Source organism: Mesocricetus auratus, unplaced genomic scaffold (assembly GCF_017639785.1).
Source record: "Mesocricetus auratus isolate SY011 unplaced genomic scaffold, BCM_Maur_2.0 Super-Scaffold_100014, whole genome shotgun sequence".
Lineage (NCBI taxonomy): Eukaryota > Metazoa > Chordata > Mammalia > Rodentia > Cricetidae > Mesocricetus > Mesocricetus auratus.
The window spans coordinates 56,656,050-56,680,662 of NW_024429197.1; the positions used below are offsets into that span (position 1 = coordinate 56,656,050).

General features: G+C 41.2%; 1 protein-coding gene across 18 annotated transcripts in view; it reads left to right on the forward strand.

Annotated features, from left to right (window-relative positions):
- Nucleotides 1-24,613, forward strand: part of Mpdz (multiple PDZ domain crumbs cell polarity complex component) — a 158,010-nt gene that overhangs the window by 6,405 nt on the left and 126,992 nt on the right. For all 18 annotated transcript variants that reach the window (XM_013122071.3, XM_040757236.1, XM_013122077.3 and 15 more), the window contains exons 2-3: nt 17,127-17,199; nt 19,329-19,495. In XM_013122071.3, coding sequence (XP_012977525.1) covers nt 17,184-17,199; nt 19,329-19,495 — 183 coding nt within the window. In that variant the 5' untranslated portion in view covers nt 17,127-17,183. The remainder of the gene's footprint in view (nt 1-17,126; nt 17,200-19,328; nt 19,496-24,613) is intronic.

Consider the following 24,613-nt stretch of genomic DNA (forward strand, 5'->3'; position numbering starts at 1 on the left):
GTTACTTGACAATTCAAGATATGTAATCAATAGTTTTAAAAATGCTCCTGGAACTTTAAATATAAAAATATCCAAGATAGTTTTTAATAATTTAAGGTGAATAAGTCATAATAAATAAATAATAAGTAATTAAAAAATCCTTCCCTGTGAACGTCTGAGTATGGTAGATTGCATGATGAAACCTGTGCTTTATTTCCAGACTTCATGCCAAAGTCTCTGCATGTGTTTACATATGTTTAAAAAAATTTGTTAGCGTTATCTGTTACTCCACATGAAGAACTTATATAATGAGCATTGAGCACTAAAGGAATAATTTGGTAATGGGACTACACAAATAAAACGTATTCTGTAAGTGTTCCAGTTAAGACCATTGAGTATACTGAGAATCAGATATAGGATGAATTGCAAACCTATTACATTTCAACCTATTCTATTCAACAGAAAGGAAGCATACAATCAAAAATGATTGTGTGTGTGTGTCTGTGTGTGTGTGTGTGTGTGTGTGTTTGGTGCATGTGCAGATTTTGAGTGGGTTCATGAGGAGGCCAGAAGATATCTTACCTCTGGAACTGGAGTTACTGGGGGTTGTGATCCAACCGCTGTGGGTTCTGGGCACAGGAACCTAATCCTGTGCAAAAACAACAGTACTCTTAACTCCTAACCATCTCTTCAGCTCTCAAATACATAAATTTCAAAACTTATAGGAGCCATAATAAAGAATATACAGAAACAGGTGAAATTTATTTGGAGACAGGGTTCACTGTAGCTTTGGAGGCTGTCCTAGAATTCACTATGTAGTCCAGGCTGGCCTCAGACTCCCAGAGATCTGCCTGCCTCTGCCTTTCCAGTGCTGGGATTAAAGATGTGTGCCAACACCACCCACCTGACAGTATTTTATTTAGGCCAGTTTCTTCAAAAGGTTATTTAAATATGCAATAAAATATGAACTGCAGATAGAACATTTTTCTTTTGGCATTAAAATGTTTCTGAGTCATTTCTATATTTCATACATAGAGTGTCTCAATTTAGAATTTGCTACTTAGATATGTTGGCTCCCAGCTTCCATATTGGTCAACGTAGCACTTTATAACATGTATATAGGCCAGTTGTTCTCAACCTGTGGCTCATATTATATCTCTTTCATGTCAGATATTTACATTATACCTTGTAAAAGTAGCAAATTAAAGTTATGAAGTATCAATGAAAATAATTTTATGGTTGGGGGTCACCACAACATGAGGAACTGTATTAAAGGGTTGCAGCATTAGGAAGGCTGAGAGTCACTGCTCTATGCCATGGAGAAGGGTTCTGTCAAAAAGAGGTGGCTTCATTGCACCTGGAAAACATGTTCTGCTGACTGGACTCACTAAGCCTTCTTTGTCTTTAGTTTTTGGAGAGACAGTATCAGTGTCAGGCTGGGATCCTCCTGCCTCAGCTTTAAGACGTGCTTGGAAACAGGGAGAGGCCATCTGTCTCCAGCTTGGTCATTTTTACTGTTTATGTGTTTGTTACTACTTTCTAACCACTTAGTTGAAAGTATGAGAGAAAACACAACACATCATTTTAAAATTAAGTATGCTTTTGCGTGTTAGTAAAATACAGTTAGTGAGTATAGTTGAGTAGTACATGAGTCATTAAAAGAGACTTGTTTATTGAGAGAGCAAAAACTTTCAAAGACATTTTCAGAGAGAAAATATCACTCGTCCAAGTGAACCAGAAGATTCCTAGAGAATCCTATTTGGTCGCTAAGTAATGTGGTTTATCATGTTAGTGAATCGGTAATTGAATTGATGCTAGTTTATCTTGACATACCTAGGGTTTGAGTTCAGGATCATTTTACCATATATTTTTAAATAAGTTTTCCTTGTCTGAACTACTGGGAACCAAGCCAGCAAGACACACATTGCCGCCCTTTGCTGACTTTCCTCCTGGCAGCCCTGGCTACCAGGTACTGAACCTGCTGTTGAACTTAGGCAGGACGTGCTCTCGTAGATTACAGGGATCTCTCTAGCAGTTATAGAGTTCAGTTCATGGAAAATGCTTCTTGTACTTAATCTTCCTCCATGTGTGCTTGTATGATTAAGAGGACCCAAAAGTAAACCTGTTTTGGCTTAGGGACTGAGATTGTGGCAGATTTTCTCTCTTGGATATGTTTTCCTAATAGTTGAGCTTTATTCCATCCTGGGGTTTATGAAAATATTTTAGATTCTGATAGGAGTGTTAAACTTACCCTTAAGATGACTGACATTTTATTTAGGGTCCTTTGATTCCCTCCTAATTTTAACTCGACTTTTAATCATTAAGGTTGTTTCCTATTAGTATTTTTTAAATTAGTGGAGAAACTGAAGTGTTATCTAATGAGTCATATTTGGTATAAACTAATTCATTTGGTTTTGCTTTTGCTTTCCTGGCAATTGAACAGCAAGCTGCCTACTATGAACCCTATGCCTGCATCTCCCCCACACCTTTACTTTGAGTTTGAGAAAGGGTCTCTAAGTTGTTGAGGCTGTCTTTGAACTTTTGAGTAGTGGAAATTAGTGATCCATGCCACCAGACCTGACTTAACTGAATGTTAATATTATACCCTGCCTAGTGTGTGGCAGTAATACATGTTTTACAAATCAGGACTGTTTAGCATGCTCAAGCATGAAAAGTCTAACCGAGTTTTACCAGTAGGATAATTCCTACATGTAGCATTATATTTTCAAATATACATTTTTGGGAGGATTTCTTTTTTTCCCTCAATATATGTTTTTATTTAAATTAGAAACATGACTGCTTCACATGTCAATCCCAGCTCCCTCTCCCACCCCTCCTCCCTTGTCCCTCCACCAGCCCCACCAGCCCCCCCACCCAACCCCCATATCATTCCCCAGGGAAGGTGAGGCCCTCCTTGGGGGGGATCTCCAAAGTCTGTCATTTCATCCAGGGCAGGACCTAGGCCCTTCCCCATGTGTCCAGGCTGAGAGAGCATTCCTCTATTTGGAATGGGCTCTCAAAGCTCATTCATAAACCACGGTGAACACTGATCTACTACCCAAGGCCCCAGTGATTTCTGTGGCCTCCTCCCTGACACTACTTTCATGGAGTCTGGATCAGTCCCCTGTTGGCCTCTCAGCCATCAGTCTGGGATTCAAGAGCTCCCCCTTATCCGGTCAGCTGTCTTTGTGGGTTTCACCATCATGGTCTTTACCCCTTTGCTCATCACTCCTCCATCTCTGTCATTAGGTTCCCAGAGTTCAGTTCAGTGTTTAGCTGTGGGTATCTGTCTCTGCTTCCATCAGTCACTGGATGAAGGTTCTAGGATGGTATATAAGGTAGTCATCAACCTTATCATCAAGGAGGGGCTATTAATGTAGTCTCTCCACTATTGCTTAGTTTTCCAGTTGGTGTTATCCTTGTAGATCTCTGGATATCTCATTAGTGTCAGCTCTCTCCTCAAGCCTATAATGTCTCCATCTATTATGGTATCTCTCATCCTGCTCTCCTCTATTCTTACCTCGACTCAACCTTCCAGCTCCCCCATGCCTCTTCTCCTCCTCTTATCTCCCTCTCTTTTTCCTGGTTCCCTCTCCCCTCCCCCGATGTGAAATTTGCAGGCAAATGGATGAAACTAGAGGAAACCATCCTGAGTGAGGTAACCCAGACACAAAAAGACAAACATGGTATGCACTCACACATATATAGATTTTAGATATGGATCAGGGGAGTGTCTGCCTACAATCCCAGTGCCAGTGAGTCTGGGAAACATGGAAGTTCCCAAGCGAGATGCATGATACCCCAGAGTAGTGGGATGAGACAAGGTCTCCTGAGCAGATTGGGGGGATTTCTAACCTCAGTTCTCTTCCCCAACTTGTATTAAAAATAGATTGTATTCTCATAGAATATATCTTAATTACAGTTTCCCCTCTCTCTACTCCTCCTAGTTCCTCCACACCTCCCCTTCCATCTGGATCCACTCCTTTTCTCTCATTAGAAAAAAAAAGCATAATTCTAAGTGGTAACAAGAAAAACATAACAAAATAAAATAAGATAAAACAAAAATCATCACATCAATGATGATTCGAAACTAACAGAAAGAAAAGAGCCCAAGAGAAGGGAAAAGAATCAGAGACATACTCAGGTGTCCCTTTAACTGAACTGAAACCTGTTTTACACACACACACACACACACACACACACACACACACACACACACACACACACACACGGCCTGGTTCAGACCTGTTGCAGGCTGTATGCAGGCTGTTTTAGAACTGAGCTCTGCTCAGTTGGTTCAGAAGGGCCTTGTTCTCCTGGTGTCCTCCATCCCCTGTGGCTCTCACTCTCTTTCCACCTCTTATTAATGGGTTTCCCTGGCTTGAGGGGAAGTATTTGATGGACACACCCTCTTTAGAGTTGTGTGCTCCACGGTCATCTTTGCCTTCTTCATTGATCTTTATGTTGAACACCAGTTTAGAGACCACTTATTACCTTCTTGGTTTCCCCATGCTATTTTGTCTCTTTAAAGGTTTTCTTAGGTTTAATTTACATGTATGTTTATTTTGCCTGCATGAACATAGTAAGTGCATCATTTGTGTGTCTTGTTCCTGTGGAGGTCAGAAAAAGGTGTTGGATCTTCAGGAACTGAAGTTCCACATGGTTTAGAACACTGGGCTGGGAACTGAAAGGCCCTCTCCAAAAGCAGTGATTGCTCTTCACCACGGAGCCGGCTCCCCAGCCCCAGGAAGTCTTCTCGTGTAACTGGTCATTTGCACATGCTTGTGCAGTGTCCTCTCTAGGTGTCACTCAGCACGCGTTTGTTCAGTGTCTTCTGAGTGCATCATTCAGCACGTGTGGGAAGGTTTTGACTGCTGTTGATACATCTACAGTGAAGGTCTGTGATTTGCCTTTTTTCTAGAACCCTTTCAAATGCAGCATGTCTATAAGGAAAGTGTTTCCAGCCCTCTAGGAGGCTGTGCCCTTTCTCTTATCTGCTGCTCTTCTTTCAGCTTCCAACTCACAGTGTGACCAGTGTCTCAGATTTAAAACGTGGAGGGTTAGCCACCGTTGATGTCATGTGCCTTTGTACTCTGCCCTCTGCTCCTGGAGTCCACTGAGTTCTTTCCAGTTACTCTGAAGAATTTGTTTCCTTTTATTTTATTCTTGCTGTTACCCTATTCTGGATTCCCAGGAGGTGTTTTTGTTTGGTTTTTGTGGCACCACTGTTTCTTTTCTTTGGTAAATTATTTATTCTGTTGCCAAAATTTTTTTTTATAACGGAAGTTTTACAGTCTCCCATTTTGAAGCCTGCTTCCTTGTGGCTGTGTGTGTGTGTGTGTGTGTGTGTGTGTGTGTGTGTGTGTGTGTGTGAGTGTGTTCTACTTAGCCTGCAGCGCAGTCCCAAGCAGGTCATGGAAGTGCTGCTTTCCCAGCCCCTCTTATTACCTCACTGGAATCTACATGCTTTCTGGTTTCCTGCCTTAGCAAGTATCCTTTCTTTCTCTTGGGTCCTTTCTTTTCTCTGTCCATCCTCAGGGTGAGCCTTCTGTGTCACATCTCCAGAGTCTGTTGATTCCAGTTGATGATGTTAGGTGCTTGGCATGTCACACACAATAAAGGCTGGGATATCCATTTCGCTGGGGGTGCAGAAGGTAGGCTTGTTTCCTTATTTTTTGTCATTCTTGTGCCTTCAGTGACAGTGACAAGCAAATGAAGATTTTTTTATACAATTTGGGTATTTGTCTTAAATTTAAAAAGATTGGAAAATTTGTGAACACTGGTCACTAAGTTGTTCATGAAGATAAAGGAAGTAAAAAATGCGCAGATGGAAAAGGAGGAGGCTTAAAGTTGGAAACAGGAGTATTTAAAGTGACTTGTAAGAATTACTTCCTCAGTGAAGCTGTCAGAAAGAAAGACTTGCTTGGCCATGCTGAACAATACCAGTATCTTATTTTATTTGAGGGTGAGGTGTGTGGTTAGAGTGCTTGTCTACCATTTGCGAGGCCCTGTGTGACCATAACTTTGGGCTGTCAACTTGCCAAGATGTAGAATGACTCATGAGGCAAGCTTCTCAGCACACCTGTGAGCTACCTTCTTGGTTAGGCTAATTGCAGTGGGAAGACTCTTCCTAAAGGTAGGTGTTACCATTCTCTGGGTTTAGATCCCACACTGTATAAGAAAGAAAAAGTGCACAAATATCCATTGCTCTTTGCTTGCTGAGTTTGGGTATATGTGGCCATCAGCTTCAAGCTCCTATTTCTTTCACTTCCCTGGCATGATGGAGTGAACCCTTGAAACACAAACCGAAAGAAACTTCTCTCAGAAAAATAGGAAACGAAAGCCAGATTCTCTGTGTCATATTGGAATACCAAAAGGAGGGAGAGAGGAGGAAGGGAGAGTGAGATGGGATAAAGTAGTCATTTGAAGGAGAATGGAGGAACACTGGGCTCTGAGCGTGTTTTGACAGTTGCTAATTCTCCTTGTGTCTCACACCTAGGAATATTTAAGTGTTTAATTAATAGTTAATGAAATAATACACTCATTAATTTTGTGATGGGGGAAGTCCTGTGTATATGTCAATAAAGCACTGTTGGCCAATAGGGAAGCAAGATAGGTGGGATTAGGAGTCCAGGAGGACTCTGGGTAGGAGAAACACAGGGAGTCATGATGTAGCCCACCAGAGAAGTAAGATGTCCGGAATTTTTCTACGGTAAGAGAATTACTTAGATTAACAATTATGGGATAAATACTTAAGTCAGAGTTAGCCAGTAAGAAACAAGCAAGGCCAACAGCTTCATAATACAGCATCTTGTGTGCTAATTGGGGACTACAATGCAGCAGAGCCCAGGCGACTGGCGGGGGGGGGGGGGGGTGGGGGTGGGGGGAACCAAAGCGGCAGACGAGAAAAAGGCATCTCTCTACAGTTTTGGACTTACTAATATGTGTCAGTGTTCACATTTCTAGGTTAATATGTAGAATTTTATTTTTGTGGTTGATTTCTCTAAAGCAACCAATAACACCAACTAGTTTTTGAGGTTAGTATTGTAATAATAATGTCTGATACCTCCATAGTGTTTCTCGGCATTCACATGTTCTTTTCAGGCTAGAGAAGAGTAAAGGGGAGTTACATTTTTTTCTTTGAGACTAATTTGACTGTGGTGGAGGGAAGGATTTGGTTTCTTCCCAGACATGCGTCACCTTAGTTAGCAACACCTGGCTGTGCTTACCTTGGCTTGTGACTCCGGGGAGGTTTGTAGGCTTCCTGTGCCCTCTGCCTGCAGCGCTGTCTTTCTGTGTGTTTCAGCTTCTTCACCTTACCGATAGGCTCTCCCTCCCGTCTACACTTGCTTCTCTGTGTCCTCCGGGACATCAGAACTAACCTCTCTCCCTTGGTTTCTCCATGGGTCAGTACTTTGACTGAATTGAATTTCTGGAATTTGCAATTTGTCAGGTTAACTCATGGGGGGTGATTTTCTTTGGTTTTTTTTTTTTTTTTTTTTTGGAATCTTCAGTCATATAAAAAAGTGTTCATGGCTGGGGAGATGACTCAGTGGATAAAGTCCTTCCCTATAAGAATGAGGACCTGAGTTTGGATCCCTGGAACCCATGTGAAAAGTCCAGGGAGGACTGCAGGTTACTTTTCTCAATCAGGAAAATGATGTAGAATGTAGCCATGACTTTAATCTTTCCTCCTTCCTTCCTTCTCTGTTTCCAAATTCTTATGTAGCCAAATCAGTTTTAGATAAGTTTTGTGGTTTCACCATATATAGTCTTCATATATGATATTTTATCATCTAGAGGCTCATAATGACAGTTAAGGTAAAACCTGGGGTGCCTTGCTTTAAAATCTGGTCTTAGCAGGCATAGAGAGAGATTTCACTATTATGAAATAATTAATAATTGTGAAAGAAAGTGTTGCTTTATAGCAGCTGAGTTTGAGGGTTTGAAATGCTCTTTGGAAACCGCTGTGAAGAATGGGCTTAGAAAGTGAGGGGGGCTGGAGAGATGGCTCAGAGGTTAAGAGCACTGGCCGCTCCTCCAGAGGTCCTGAGTTCAGTTCCCAGCAACCACATGGTGCCTCACAACCATCTGTAATGAGATCTGGTGCCCTCTTCTGCCTGCAGGCATACATACAGGCAGAACACTGTATATATAATACATAATTAAAAAAAAGAAAGAAAGAAAGAAAGAAAGAAAGAAAGAAAGTGAGGGTGTACTTGCTGACACGCCCCCCACTCCTCACAGTCCCTGCATGGCCTTGCTCTGAGTAGACCTGGAGCTCAACCAACAGGGCTCACAAGCCATTAGTCACCACAATCACACTGCAGGAATTAACTGTTGCTCTAATGTGCTTTTTTTCTTACCAGACAAGACAGTTTTTATCGGAAATTTGAGCCTGCCTTTTCTTGAGTTTCTTGCAAACTTTGTCTTTGCTCCTATCCAGATTCAGCAAAGGGAAATCATGAAAGCCACAAACTGAATTTAGAAGTACTGATTGATGAGGAAGGATAAAAATACCTAATTAGTTGCCATGTTTTATAGCTCAGGGTAGCTGAGGCGATACGATAGACGCCACTCTGATGATTTCTGTAGAAATGATTCAATAACTGAAGACCCATATTGGAAAGATAACGGGCAATGCTTGAAATCGAGTTACTCTTAAGAGCTAGAAGGAAACCCCTAGAAAATGTAAATGTCCTAGAATTTTTATACACTTGAGGCAGTTGGACAGAGAGAGCTCCCCCCCCCGCCCCCCCCCAAGTTTCGTAGTTCCATAGTGTTTTTCAGTGAAGGAAAGTTTGTCTGTATTCATTGCCTTTTAGGACTCCACCGAGGAATCCCTCAGTTAGAGCTGACAAAACCACATATTGTTTGTTCTGCCTCAGGACTGTCACTTCCATATCACCACCTCAATTCTGTCACTGAGTAGGCAGCTCAGGAATGACAGACATCTTCAGCATCAGGCTCTTCTCCTGCAGCTACAAACTATAGTAGACCAGCTGCCCGTTCTGCCTCTGTGTCCCTGGGGATGTGTGAGTCTCCAGGCAGTTTATAAGCACCAAGGACACAGTGCCCCCAGGCTCACTGGGGAATTGCCTCATTCCAGGCAGGCAAAAGGGCAAATTGCAGGAGCCAGAAGTAACTTCTCTAGAGAATGCATTTCCAGTATAGGAATTACACCTGAGAACTCTGTGCCACAGAGCTTATCTTTCTGTGTGTCTGAGGTCACTCACAAAAACACACTGGTGGGAGTGAGCGTTTTGTGGGCTCCTGGATGCATCTGCAATCTGGTATTGACACATTTATCTGCCTGAGCCACCCTTGGAAGAATCCCTGTGCCTGGTGCTGTCCAAGAAATATGTTTGGCATCTGGTGTTTTGGCCTTTAACACTGAAAATATGGTGGTGAGCAGGGGCAAACTGCCCAACAGCCCACATTCCTTTGATTTTCACTAGGGAGTGAGAGAACAGAAGAGAGTAAATCTTTGTGCTTAGCAGCATTGCTTTCTGAGTCAGTACTCGGATGGGAGTTGACTTGAGAGCAGGGTCCTGTCATATAGGGGCGTGGGGGGAAAGCATGTGAGATGAGGGACAGAGACGGGGTATCAGATCCCTATTTTAATGTTTCTTTGGGTTTCTTTAACAAAAACTTGATGAAGATGGAGATGAAGGACATAAAATAATGCAATGGCTAAACAGAATTCATTTATCTAGTACACTTTAAACGTGCCCCGCCAGCTTGATAGTTGAATGATAGCAACAGCTCTAAGTTATAAACTCAGAAACCACTGACTTGTGTGGACCAACCCCAGTGAGCACAGCACATAGTGTGCCAGCTATGTGTGTTTTGAGTCTTCTTCCAACTCTAGAATTGAGATCATAGTAGAGCACAAGCAGGAAATAAGCTAATTTAACTCAAAATCTTTACAGGTTCTAACTTAAATTTGTAACTCAGGAAATGGAAGTTGTTTTTTTATATAAAACAGTATTATTTTTATGTTCTGCTGTATCTGTAAATTAGGAAGGAAATACTTGTGTTTTGAAAGGATGAGAATACCTCTTATGTAGGCAACCATCTAAAAAAAATGAATGTAGACCAAGCACCCATATACTGAAAATAAAAATAAAGGGGAAAAATAAATAAAAGCAACTTTCAAAACTTGCTTCCAGGCAGTTTTGAAAATTAAAGCAAAGTTAATGAATATTTGTTAGTTCAAATACATTTGTTGTATAATATATGCATAACTAATAAAATGTTTAAAATTTTATTTTCCATGAATTTTTTTCTTCTAGGTGGGAATCTTTATCCCTTCAAAGGGGGTTGGGGGGAGTCTCAAGAAAAGAAAGGAGGTCAATAATAATAGTAAGAAATTTCTAAGAAATGGAATTAAAAATGCTATTTTTATTCAAACTTCCTTGATTCACGTGGATTCTCAGTTAAAGCAATGGTTTCTATCTATAAACTTGTTTATGTAACTATGTTAGCACGGTTTCCTATGGTAATGTGTGTCATAACTTTATTATAGTGCTTTGTCACTTGAATATATGTGAAAGATAACAAGTTTCTTTGTAAGTGAAGTAGATTTGTGTTTGGGTTCCCCATCACTTCCCTGAATGAGACTTTTAAATGTTGTGTTGCATGTACATCCAGAAGCCGTCAGCAGGAAGGCCCATCCTGCTGTGGGTGCTCGGAACCTGGAAAGGTGGCCCTGGATTGCATAAGAGCAGGCTGAGTGGAGCATGGGAAGCAAGCCAGTAAGCTGCATCCCTCCATGGTCCTGCCCTGACTACTTCCCTTCATGGTGGACTGTAACCTACAAGAGGAAATAAACCTTATCTCCAAGTTGCTTTTGGTCATGGTATTTTCACTGCAAGTAGAAAGCAAACTGGATCACTAGGACAGAGCAGCCTCACTTGCCAGTTGCATGAGATCTGCATCATTGCAATGATTTGCTATTGGAAGCGCAGGTTCTTTATGGTAGACGTTCTGTGCCTGCACACTTCCAGAACTGCTTTCAGAAAGCAAAACAGCCAGTTAGTGCTTGCTCCTCAGTAAAACCAAATAATTCAGTCTATTTTTCATTCCTTGCAGAAAACATGTTATCAGCCCTTTGTTGGGGAATCTTATGGCTACCAGTAATGTCTTCAAAGACTTACTAAGGATCTGGGAACTGTCATTAGCATTGAGGCCTAAAATTATAAATGATGTTTTAGTTTTAGTATTCCTAAACAAACACAAAGATAATAGGGTTGTCAATTAAAAGCTCAGTTAAATTTGAATTTTAGATACACACCTAATTGGAATGTAGCATAAATATCTCTGAAGTATTCTAAGAGACATACATTTAGAAAGTATTCATTTTCCTATAATTCAAATTTAAGTAGGCATTGTGTTTATATTATTCACCCTGACTGTGCTCAGTTAAGATGCAAAGCTAAAGAATGCAGTGGTCAGTGGTTCTTCTTGTCCCCTCTGGCTTGACTGTGTGTCACTGTGAGCATTTTTGGAAAAACCATGGAAATAGTTTTTTAAAAATATGCACTTTTATGCTTCTTGCAAGTATGTCTCTATTAATCTCCACCTATAATACATTTTATATTCTGTTTGTTTTATATAGATAGACACAATGTAGTACACATCTTATACATTCTCTTTTTTAAAAAAATTGGTGCCTCTACTGTGTAATTTTAGTTTCAGGACAATATGGAAATAGGGGGTAGAAGCTGAGTTCAGTATCACATATGTACTCTTGGTAGGCTGAGGGAAGAGGATTAAGAGCTTGGTTACTACATAATGAGATTGCAGTCAGCCCAAGCTACATGGTGAGAACCTCTCTAAACAAATAGGGGCAAATAAGAGTGTAGGCTTGGAAGTCAGGCAGCGATTTCAAGCACAACTTCCCCCACTTAAGAGCTCTGTGACTCTGCAAAAACATCACATCTTTCTCGTCTGGAGAACAGTGTGTGGAGCACCAAAGGGTACTACTGTGGGCAGCAAGATAGTCAGCATCCTTCTCAATACCAGATCCACTGAGTGATGATTGACGTGCCCGTCCTTCCGAGAGTGTGGCTACTGAAACAGATTTCAGGTTCATCTGTAACCAGATGGTAGTAGGACTGCAAGTTGGACACATGGATGGTTGCCAGTAGGGAGCCATGACTTCTGTGGCTCTCCCTGTGTTGGGGGATTTAGTCCTAGCACTTGAAAGGCAACAGCCATGTTTTGGACATTAGTATAGATTTACTTTTTCTTGAGGAATTTTCTTAAAATACTGCCTTTTAAAGGTGATTGTTTAAAATAAGTGAATGTCATGTAAGTGATGAACACTATCTTTCTTTGACAGGACTTACCCATAAGTTCTAAGGTTACATAGTTCTGACTTGTTCAGAGTGTGCTGATAACTGGCTGTATTGAATGTATATACCAGTCTACTTAATTTTAGGCTTTATTTACACTGAGCTTAGTTTACTTTATTGGTTTAGTCATGTATAGAATGCTGGTTAAGTTTTTGTTTTTGTTTCTTAATCAACTTGACATACACTATTGCTAAAACAGGAAGTGGAGGGACTTTTTCTTGTTTAGTGATTGATGTGCAAGGGTCCAGCCCACTGTAGGCTGTGCTATCCCTGTGCAGATAGATAGTTCTGGGTTGTGTAAGAAAGCAAGCTGAGCCAGCCTTAAAAGCCAGAGAGTAAGCAGCATTCTTCCATGGCCTCTGCTTCAGTTTTTCTTCTCCAGGTTCCTGCTTGAGTTTCTGCTCTGACTTCCTTCAATGATGGGTTGTGTTGGGGAAATGGAAACCAAACAAACCCACTCTCCCCAAATTGGTTACGGTCAGTGTTTTATCACAGCATCAAAGAGAAAAATAGGAGATCAAGGAATGGTTTGCATGGCAATTTTACCATTGAAAAGGAGAAAAAGAATGGCGAGGTGATTTTTCTTTCCTGCTGAGAGGCAGTGTTTTGAAGTAGTTGAACTGTACATTCTGGAGCCAGACTGTGCGTTCAAATCGTGGCTTCGTAGTGGTGATGTCACCTGCGACAAGGGACTTAGCCTGTCTCTGCTGCCTCTTGTGTAAGTGAGTGGACTGTAAGATTAAGAGAAGAATTGAGTAACGTGCTGTGAACATTGCACATGTGGGGGCCTTTTACTTGCCCATGTAAATAGCACAGTTAAAATGATGGTGAGTTGTAAAAAGGGAAGGATCCTTGAGAGGTGAACAGGAGAATTAGTGTCAGTGGTTTGGAGGGAGTAGACTTGATGCTTTTACACCCCCAGAGTTCAGAGTTCTGTTCTTACAATTTTGTTTATAATTAGAAATGAATTTTTGGGATAGGGTATAGGGCATAGAAAAGAACAACTTAAAAAAAAGTTATTGTCCTGTCACAGTTGTTGATACGGGACTCCCATGGGAACCTCTGAAAGGAGCAGGCCAGCTGTGGAACTGCTTTCTGTTTGTGTTGTTGCTTTGTTTTAAATCTCTGAAATCCGCAGGAGTAATGCTCTTATCTGGAAATTGCTGTCTGTGGCTTGCTGTTGAGTTTGCCTTCCCTTTTAACCCGTGTCGTAAGTGCTCTTTGGAGGGGGAGAATGCCATTCTGTTTCTCCCTCACTGGCTTGTAGCTGAGTGTGGGCAACTGGGTTTTTCTCTGTTTGGATCTGTTCTGTGGGTTCTTCATGAGCCTGCTAGCCCCTTAACATTCCCCATCTTTCTGAGTTTTCATAGGGAATGCGTATTGTCCAAGATTTTATTGAGTTTGCCAATAACAGCTTTTGTTTCAAAACTTTTTTCTTATTGCTTATTTCTAAATATACTCAATTTCAGAACAGATAAGTAAACTAACAAGGGAAGGTAATTTTATTTTACTTATATTCTTTTATCTTAGTTTCTATACAGTATATTATGATCATGTTTTACCTCCTTCAGCCCTGCAATCGAGCACACGGAACATCACAGTAATAAACCAAAGACCAATAAGACAAAAAAATCAGTACAAACAAAATGAATCAAAAAGTACACAATGCCCATGAAGTTAATTTGTGTTGGCCAGCTACTCCTGGGTATGTGGCCTGCCCGGAAGTAGATTTGACATGCTCAGTGAAACTCCATTGAAGAAAACTGATTTTGTTTTCTTTGCTAGCAGCCATCAGTTACAGATAGCTTCTTGGTCAGGAATGGGACCCTGTGTTTCCTCTTTCAGTTCTGTGGTCCGATCTAACATGCACCTGTGCAGGCATTGTGCATGCTGCTACTGTCTCTGTGAGATCCTGCGTGCATCAGTCCTGTTGTGCTTGGAGGATACTGTCTCCCTGGAGTCATCCAATCCCTCTGGCCCTCACAGTCTTTCTGCCTCCTCTTCTGCACAGATCCCTGAGCCTTGAGTGGAGGAGCTTTTTTTTTTTTTTTGGTTTTTCGAGACAGGGTTTCTCTGTATTGTTTTGGAGGCTATTGGTCCAGCCCAACCTCGAACTCACAGAGATCCACCTGCCTCTGCCTCCCGAGTGCTGGGATTAAAGGCGTGCGCCACCACTGCCTGGCTGAGTGGAGGAGCTTTGATGAAGACATCCAGTTTAAGACTGAGTCTTCCAAAGTCTCGTACTCTCTGGACACTGTCCAGCTGTGGGTGTCTGTATTATTTACTGTCTCCTGAGGAATGGATGGTAGTTTTTGAAGGGCTGGTTGCTCAGAATGCACAAACCTCTGTATTTGATCTCCATCAGCACAGAAATCAATCATCAATCAAGGGGTTAATTTTTTGAAAGGGTATCTAATAATAACCTCTCTTGTGAAGTACAATTAAAATTTCCTTGTAAAATTAAAATATTTGTGGTTTATTTATCAGATCTCTCTGTAGTGTTTGTAAACTAAGGCTTGTCATGTTATGCCTTTCATTTTGTCGTAGACTACACAATAAATAGCTTTGTTTTCTGGGTAGTCGAGGTTGAGATGCTAGACCTGTTGTTTAAGGACTACACAATAAATAGCTTTGTTTTCTGGGTAGTCGAGGTTGAGATGCTAGACCTGTTGTTTAAGGCCTACACAATAAATAGCTTTGTTTTCTGGGTAGTCGAGGTTGAGATGCTAGACCTGTTGTTTAAGGACTACACAATAAATAACTTTGTTTTCTGGGTAGTCGAGGTTGAGATGCTAGACCTGTTGTTTAAGGCCTCGCAGCTATTTTGATTTCAATTCGAGGTCTGATCCAGGGCCTTCTCCTGATACTTGGGAACTGTTCCAAAGAAGCACAAGTCTTTGTGATATCTCCCTATGTGGGATGGAGCTGGTATTGTCCGTGTCTACCAAATTGGGAACAAAGTAAACCCTGCCCTCATTATTGCCCAGAGCAAATGGCAGGCCTGGCGGGCATCGGTGTTCCATGCGGCTGTTTGAGCAACACATACCACCTAGTTTTTCAAGTGTGGTTTCCTGTAAAGAGGTGGTTGGGGCCAACTTGTGATTTTCAGAGTTATGGCCTGTTTTTTCAAGACCGAGAATGATGAAGAACTTTTTTTTTTCTATTTTCATATATGTTGTGACATTTTACATTTTTAGTAGCATGTAAAATAATCTGCTTCATTATGGCATTTTCTTACATATACCATTATACCATGTGATATTGTTTGGTCAATAGCACTTGTTATTTCTTTTTTGTCAGTAAGAACTTGTTCCACTTTTTAAAATGAGAGAGAATCATATAAACCCCTTTTGACACGCTCCTGGAGAGACCCTGAGGCAGTGAGGAGACTGAGCTGTGGAGGTGGCTGAGAAGAATAGCTGAGGGTAAGGGTTGGAGACAATCATTGACAATGACTTTGCAGATTTGTGTCCACTCTTTCAAAGGGCTTAGTGAAGGAAGTGTTAGCAAAGGACTTGTGTGAGTTGAAACAGTTGGGAACCTTTTGGTTTGGGTTTTTTTATGTGTTTTTGTTTTTGGAGGGAGAACACCTACTCAGGGAGATATTTTTAAAACCTTTGAAGATGTAACACCGTTCCTTTTTTTGAAAAACATTAAGTTTATAATCCCCAGATTAATGTATTGTCCTAAGGGGATTCATGTGCTGTGTGGTGTCAAAGCATATTTCCAGTGGTATTGTCTTCCCAGTTAGGGCTGTGGACATCTGGGACAGGATAACAGCTTTCACAGTGTGACTCACAGAATTTCTTCTGTGCACACAAGTGAACCTTCTGCTCTGTGGCGTTAGAGTCTTGCTGTTAATTCAGGGTGCTGGTGATCCATCTTAAGAGGCTGCTAAGGAAAGGCTTTTATACACTTTGACATCTTGTTTAGAACAGAACTTTTGCCTTATTGCAGCAGTCATAAAAGTTTTAAAATGACTTTTATCAATAAAACGTATTTATTCTATGTCTTTTCACCTAATGAATCTTCATCCCATTCATTCCTGGTCCCTTCACATCTGCCCTCCACCCCTGCCCTCTTCCCCTGGGGGGGGGGAGGTAAACACAATTCAAGATTTAAAATGAAGAAAATAAAATGAGAATAATTTTAAAAAGGGAGAGAAGGAATTAAAAATCTCGTCCTGCCACCCAAGTCACACCATACTCCTTGGTCCACACATCTCTACTTGCAAGTGTTCATTGCAAAGAATCATTGGTCTGCTTAGAGGCCCCTGGTCTCCACTACAAGGTCATTGTTGGGCCCTCACTAGGGCTCTTCCTGGACATCCTGCTGTGGCCTTTGTTGTGGAGACCCTGCAGCTTTAGGTCTGCAGGTCAGATCTCTTCACGTGCTCCAGCAGATCATAGATGGGGTGGTTGTTGGGGCGGGCCAAGTCATAACCCAGGATCTGGTCCTGGACAGCTACAGGGTTGGTCCACCCGATGGGAAATGGGGCAGCTCTCCCATGCTCACAGCTTTGTGGCTGGTTCACCCATGTCCGAGCTAACAGGGTTGGATCTGTTGTGCTGCCCTTCTAAGGTGCCGGGCCTGCTCTCCTGAGTGTTGCAGTTAGTTCTCCCTAGCGTTGCAGTTGGTAGGTCAAAATGGCTTCTATGCTGCATGTGAAGAAAACTGTGGAACTTAAGTCAATATAGTTTTAATTAAAGAATTATAAAAGTACTAAACTTTTTAGTCCTTAGTATTTATTGAAACATAACGACTCCCTTTTATTTCCTTTCTCCTCAGAGTTTCATGTCAGTTGGTGTTTTGAATCGTCATAGAGAACACTGAGCTCTGAAGAAGATGCTGGAGACCATAGGTAAGACATCCTCTTTCCACCCTGCTTTTGTCAGACTCGAACATGCTTCCACTGCTCTTTTAGTACGCGGTGTTCTGCATAGCTATAGGAACCTGGTTTTCAATTTTTTTATCCAGTAGCATTGAACATGTAATGGAGTTCTGTATTTGTGAGAATATATTTACGTGTTTATAGAGAACAAATCATAATCAAAAGTGAACATATGAGGTAGTCTATAAATTATGAGTTTTGTAAGCGTAATAGCTCTGTTTTGTTTTATGAGCACAGTCATGGCTTTTGGGTACCGCTAGAAAGCTTAACAGCAAGTTAGCACTGCAGCCAGCCCTCGCTTGTTAGTGCAGGGAAGGTGCTGCCCAGGGCTTGGTTCTGCCCGCCAGGACCCCAGTCTTCTCCCCATTCCATCTGCAATAGTTTGGCTCTACATGAGAGGTTCAGCTGCAAGGGCCGCGTCTCCTTTGCTTGTGTGTTACTTTCTTTCCCACACGGCAGGGTAGTTTCCAGAACAGAGAAAGCTGGGTCAGGCGTGGCGCACACTGCAGAGTCTGCCGTGTCAGCACTGTCGCTTCTCCACTTTGCTCTTGGGAGACTGGGTGCTGAAGGGTGCCCACAGGTCTCTCTGGCACTAGGATAATGGTCTCCACAGCTGCCAGTTTTGAGGGACTGGGGCAATAAAGGGAAAAAGAGCTGTCTGTGACATTGGACTTTTGATTCTGTTCCTACTCTGATCATAAAATTCAGTGTGGATGCATTTTCCATGCTTCGTTCCGCATTGAAATCATAGGCCATAAAAACTGTTGGAACACAGAGGCAAGTTCTTGATAATACAAGAGAAGGAAAGGGATAGTATGGCTTCCATTAAACTGCTGCTTTCTAGATTCATTCTGTCAGCAGTTACTAGATATTAAGTAGCACACATTTTCACAATTGATGTAAACATTAGTAATAGGTTGGTGTTCTCAGTTACTGTGGAACATGGGACACAGAACCAACAATTTTCATGTGTATCGTTATCTTTCTTTGCTTAGAATTTCTGCAGGAACAGTGTTGTTTATTCCATCTTGTTTGTGTATATGTACTCATTATCGATAGGGTTTTGTATTTAATTGCCCAGGATCTGTGGAATACCAGGTGTGGTGCTATAAGCGCTGCCTCTGACGATCCCTCTTTTCTGATCACTGTGATTGGCAATAGGTGTACATGCTGCTGTCATGACTGGGTTAGGACATACTTGAACAGTCTCCATTTGAGAAAACAAATTTGTCTTAAACGAACCTATGTTTGTATCATTCAGGATTATGTTGAAAATCATTGGTGGAAGTGTGTATGTAAGTTGCTTGACCTATTAGGGCATACTGAAAATGCTCACTTCCATAGCATATCTGATCCACAATGTATTTTATAGTGATTTGAATTATATTGGTTGGAAGTGTTTGTAAATATGCTATTTAATTTTAGGGTATTGCATTCTAAGGGTTGAGACAGCAATTTTGAAAAATCTATTATTGATTATTACCAAGTTATCAGGCACAGAATACTTTAAAATCTAATATATGAAATGATTGTATTTTGGAGGTGATTCATCAGTGGCATCCCCTTCCACTTAATGGGTTAATTATTCACTATATATATAATTTCATGTGTCTTTTTAAAGAAGAAGTGATTCGATTTTTAAGGCCATGCAAGACTTTATGCGATTTTCACAAGAGCTGAAACATCTGGCACTGAGTTCAGTTACACATCATTTGTGTCAGTGTCTGTGACTTTTACAACTGTTTGCCTAAGTGTGCATTACACCTTGTTCCTGCTCTTAGATGAATTTCATTATAACAGACTTAAAGATTTACAGTGAGAGGTTGTACTCTACCTTTAGACACTAAATCTAATGAAGCAGCTCGGTTGTTTTGAAACATACGTAAATATGCGATTTAATGTTGAGGAAAATATTTAAACATTAAAAGAGCGTACTGATTTTAAAACACATGCTTTTGTATAGCTTTGCACTCAGTTCAACTATTGAAAAGGCTGTGCACTTAAGGAGAACTGTTTTAGGATTTCTAGAGGTGCAGCGTCTTCATAGATTTGGCAAGCCTTTTCGATCTGGTTATTGACTGACGCTTCTCCCTGGATAGACAAAACCAGAGCCCTGCAGGCAGCAGAGCGCTTGCAGAACAAGCTAAAGGAGCGTGGGGATGCCGCCAATGAAGACAAACTGAGCCTCCTGAGGTCTGTCCTGCAGAGCCCTCTCTTCAGTCAGATTCTAAACCTTCAGACGTCTCTACAGCAGCTGAAAGACCAGGTAGAATGTCTCCACCCAAGGTGGCCCTCATGGCGTCCTAAAGATCTTGTGGGAAAAAAAAGGCATGTGCTTTTCCAAAGGCTGGCTTTTGTGTGCATTTAATAAATAATGGAGTCATTTAAACCACTGACAGACATTGAGCCTCACTGTGGCTTTTCCCTTCTAGTTATTTTTGTACCCGCTGTTGCCGATGATGTGACATTCTGTTGAGAGCTCGTGTGGATGCTTAGACGCGAGCTCCCACAGGAGGAAGGCTGGTGAAAATGTCGGGGCCGGGTGGCTGCAGACTTGGTTTTTATCATCACCAAGCCCTGTTGTTCATGTGATCTTGCTCATTCACATTCAGACATCCAGTACAGCTACAGGATTTCAGAGTAGCATGCATTTGTATGTTTAATCATGTGTGTGAGGAAGGGAAGTCACCTCTGTTTTGACAGTAGAAGGATAATTACATTGTCATCAGCTAAAGGAACTGCAATTCTCACTTCTTAAGAGCGTGCAAGTAGCACTTGCTTCCATGACAGCATCAGATGGTGATAAACATTAGGATTTCTAAATGTAACACCATGTTTTATTCCCTGTAAAAATTATGAGCATTAAAAAGTTTGAACATTTATATTAAAACTGAAAGCATATCACATGACAGAATGAAAACCAAAGTCAGATGTTCTTTGAACTTACTTAATTTAATCAGTATTTCACAGGTTTTAAAAATATTTTTAAAACTGTTCTTATCCTCTTAGGGCTTGAAGTCAGTTTAATTATGTTGTCATGTTTTAAGTATTAATTTAATGGTTATGGATGACTTGCTAGCAAACATTCTGCCTTAAAAGGATAAAAATGAAACTTGAAAACTAGCTTCATAATTCAGTGAAGGAACAATTCTAAGGGGATGGATGTCCCAGATACCAACAGATGGACAGTAGCGGAGCAGGCTCAGTGCCTCCAACCTCACCCAGATTCTGCTATACTCCTGGAACTCCCCAGAAATGAAAAGAATCTTCGGAAATATTTTCTGTTGGGCCAAGGAGATAGCTCAGTCAACAGAGTGCCCCCATCCCCAGAACCCTCTATTAACAAGCAAAAATGAAAACAACAACAGACAAGCTGGGCGTTGCAGTGCCGAGGACAGAGAAACAGGATCCTACATGCCCATACACCTGCACGTGGTAATATGTAGACACACATACGCCCTGACAAACTATTTTCTCATGTAAATGTCAGCCTAATTATTATAAACTTCATGGCTGTAAATCTAAAAGGGAGTTTTGTTGTATGTATGTGTTTCTCCTCTTGATTACTTATTGGAAATAATGTTTTTCAATATTGATGGATTAGCAAACTTTTGAAGAAATTAGTATCTAGAATATAAGCATGTACATGGTGTGGGAAATTATCTGGGTTTACTTTTTTCTTTTCCAGAGTGTAAGGACATTGAACAGAGGTCTTCTTAGTGTAATGTGTGAACACATAGTTGTAACGAGGGAAAAGTTAACTCATATACCGAGGATTAAAATGTACAGGTAGTCAAGCGAAGTAGTTGGATCTTTGTGTAATAGCCAGCCCTCTGCAGGGCAGAGGGTTGTGTCCTCTGTGTCTGGTGGAAGGACACAAGTTGCCTACAGGTTGCATTTGTTCTGCTGTTTCTAAGTGGAAATAAGATGTAGCTCTAAGGCTGTGATGACCTTGGTGATTCACATGAAGCCTTCTGGGAAACCTATTGAGTGCTGTAGCGAGTTTCACCTTTCTATGACCAAGTATATATATATAGCCTGCTGTGTTTTTTCTTACTTATATAGGAAAGTCTGATACTCTAGAAGATACTGAGACAGAAATTGTTCCACGAGGATGTAAGATTTATATAACTCTATAAAGACAGATTGACAGATGGCAGTGTGGCCAGAGTTCCCAGAAGAGTTTAGGCCCCAGCACCATAGATACACGATGGGGACTCTGAATAGAGGAAAACAGCATACACATGGGTCTTCTTACACATTTATGAGGGTGTTTCCTAGTACAAGTCTGCAGTTAGCCTGTTGGATTCCGAGGCAGGAGACAACGTAGCCAATAGGAGCAGGATGCCCAACAATACCTCCTTTGGTATAAACCTACTTCTTAGGTGGGACTCAGATAGTGTCTCAGTAGGTTGGCATCTGTGAAAGGCGGGAGCTGTGAATATTGTGTCCTGGGCTCTACATTACATTCTTACAGTACATATGTCAAGATTAAGTTGTGGGGCCTTTGGATTCTGCTGACATGTCTTAGATGTGTTTGAACGTTTCTTTCCTTGGCCATTTGTCATATAGAAGTAGAAAAGGGGGGAAATGTGTAGTTGTGCCATTGTTGACACAAAGGCCCAGGAAGGGAAGTGATTCATTCATACGAAGTTGGTTTCCACGGCCTTTGCTGTCCGCGGCCTGTTTTAGACATTTTTGTTTCTTGTTTCTTACAAGGATAGACTTGATGATTGCGCATTTCTCCAAGGTTAGTGATTTTCCCAGGACTTTGAGATTTTTGATTTGCGTATGTATTCTGTAAAGTTTCTCCAGTCTAGCATAGGTGTATGCCTTTCTTTACCAGTTCCTCTTTTTTTTTTTGTTTATTGGGATTTTTTCGTGTTTTATTGTGTCTTTTATTTTAGAGATTATGTTATAATTATTTCCCCCATTCCCTTTCCTCCCTCCAAACCATGCCCGAGACCCTTCTTTGATCTCTTTCAAGTCCATGGTTTCCTTTTTCAATAATTGTTGTTACATGTATATATGCATATATATCAAATATAACTTAGTCTATATAGTGTTAGTGTATGCATGTTTTTAGGGCTAAGCATTATATTAGATAACCGATTGGTGCACCTGGAGAAGACTGTTTCTCCCATTCTCCACAATTCTTCAGTTGTCTTTACTTCTTTGTGTATGGTTGAAGCCTTGTAGTCTTTCCCAGATTATGAGCAATTGTTAACAATGTCCTTTACTTGCATGCCTTTCCTTACAGGCTCACCCTCCATCTTATTGAGGATGCCAATACTGTTCTTTTATTTCATTTTTTTTTATTAAAATTTTTATTTTTAAATTTAAATTCAAATTATAAACAAGGTCTCTTCACATGTCAATCTCATGTCCCTCTCCCTTTCCCTCCCCTCCTCCCACGCCCTCCCACCACCCACCCAGTAACCCCTCCTTTCCCCAGGGAGGGTGAGTTCTTCCATTGGGGTGTCCATATTCTGTCATTTCATCCAGGGCAGGGCCTAGACCCTCCCCCAAGAGTCCAGGGTGAGAGTGCATCTCTCATTGTGGGATGGGCACCCAATGAGGCCTAAGCAATCTATGGGGCCTTTGGTAGTTGACCAGTATTTATTCCTGGCATACAAGTGGACAGTTCTTCTTTTTTAAAAAATAAATTTTATTTAAATTAGAAACAGTCTTATTTTACATATCAATCCCAGTTCCCTCTCCCTCCCATCCTCCCATGCCTCCCACCGACCTTCCCATCCCATCTTCCATGTACTCCCCAGGGAGGGAGGAGCCTCCCATGGGGGTTCATCAAAGTCTGCCACATCATTTGGGGCAGAGCCTAGCCCCCGCCCTGTGTATCTAGGCTGAGAGAGTGTCCCTCCATGGGAATGGGCTCCCAAAGTCCGATCATGCTTTAGGGACACATCCTGGTTCTACTGCCAGAGAGAGGCCCCATAGACTTCCCAGGCCACCAACTGACACCCACGTTCAGGGGGCCTCGTTTGGTCCTATGCTGGTTCCCCAGTTGTCAGACTGGGGTCCGTGAGTTCCCACTTGCTCAGGTCAGCCATTTCTGTGGGTTTCTGCCTCTCTGCAGCTCGGTTCCAGGAGTTCAGCTCAGTGTTTAGCTGTGGGTGTCTGCTTCTTCACCAGTTCCTTTCACTCAGAAGATTTTTTTCATTTTTTTATATGAACCCTAGTATCATTTCAACAATTATATTATTTTCTGTTTTAAATTTTAATTATAAATTTCTAGACTATCATGTTAGATTTAAAAATGTTTATTTGTGGATGTTTACAGTTTAACAGTTAATATGAGGAATAAGATTTTCTCATGCTTTTAACCCAGTGACCATACGAATTACCTATTGCTAGTTATAATTTGTTGCCCTATACCTATATTAAGTTTTCAACGTACAATTTAATGTGCACAGCAGGTGGAAATTAATCTCTCCCATCTCTTCTTTTACTATAGCCAGCCTCCCCATGCCCCATACCACTCTCTGTCTTTTAGAAAGCAGAGGAAGCGAGGCACTGAAAAGCCGAGGTGTGTATCACACACTGAAGAGCACGATCATATTGTTGCATTAATGACAGTTGCTGACATGCCGTGTTGAATTAAACCTGCAATTTTTCCCCCTCCAATCCTTCTCATTACTTCCATTCAATGATGTTTAATTTTTCCAATTTGCTTCTACAGTACTAAGATTGCCCTTAGAAATCAAACTGTTTCCCTTTGGCAAATTAAACACTTGACAGGTGTGTAACTGAGAGGGCAGAAAAGCCGTGCCCTGAAGGGATGTGCTATTTAAATATTGTCAAAAATATTAGCAGGTCTGAGAGTATAATTGATGCCTCTGTTTAACTCCGCCACATTGTGTATTGTTCTAACGCCAGCTAAAAGGATGTATGCTATTAAACCTGAATAATCTCTAATCGCTCCAGCTCATTTCCTATTGCATGATTCCTGTTTAAGTGAAAAGGAACTGTGACTGTGTGTCAATGATCTGTCAAATGCAGGTTCTCAAGTAGTGTCCTCACTGTCACCTAGTCATCACAGCTATTAACTACAGGGTTTAATGCGTATTCATGAAAAAAATCTAGCTATTGTAGGAGAAATAAACACGTTAGCAGTTTAATAATAGAAAGTTGTCAGCCTTGAGGATGTCAGATTTGCATATTTATTCAGTAAAGCTACTCCCGTCCAGTATAGATGTGGATTCTGCTTTCCTGATTAATTGCCTTACTTTATGAATGACCATGGGCACCAAATAGCTTCCCTCTGTTACTTGTAGGAACACTGTGAATTAAAATTATTAATTTAAAATAGAAATTTAGGACCAGGATTTAGAAACTGGCATTGGCAAGGTTATTTTTAAACCAT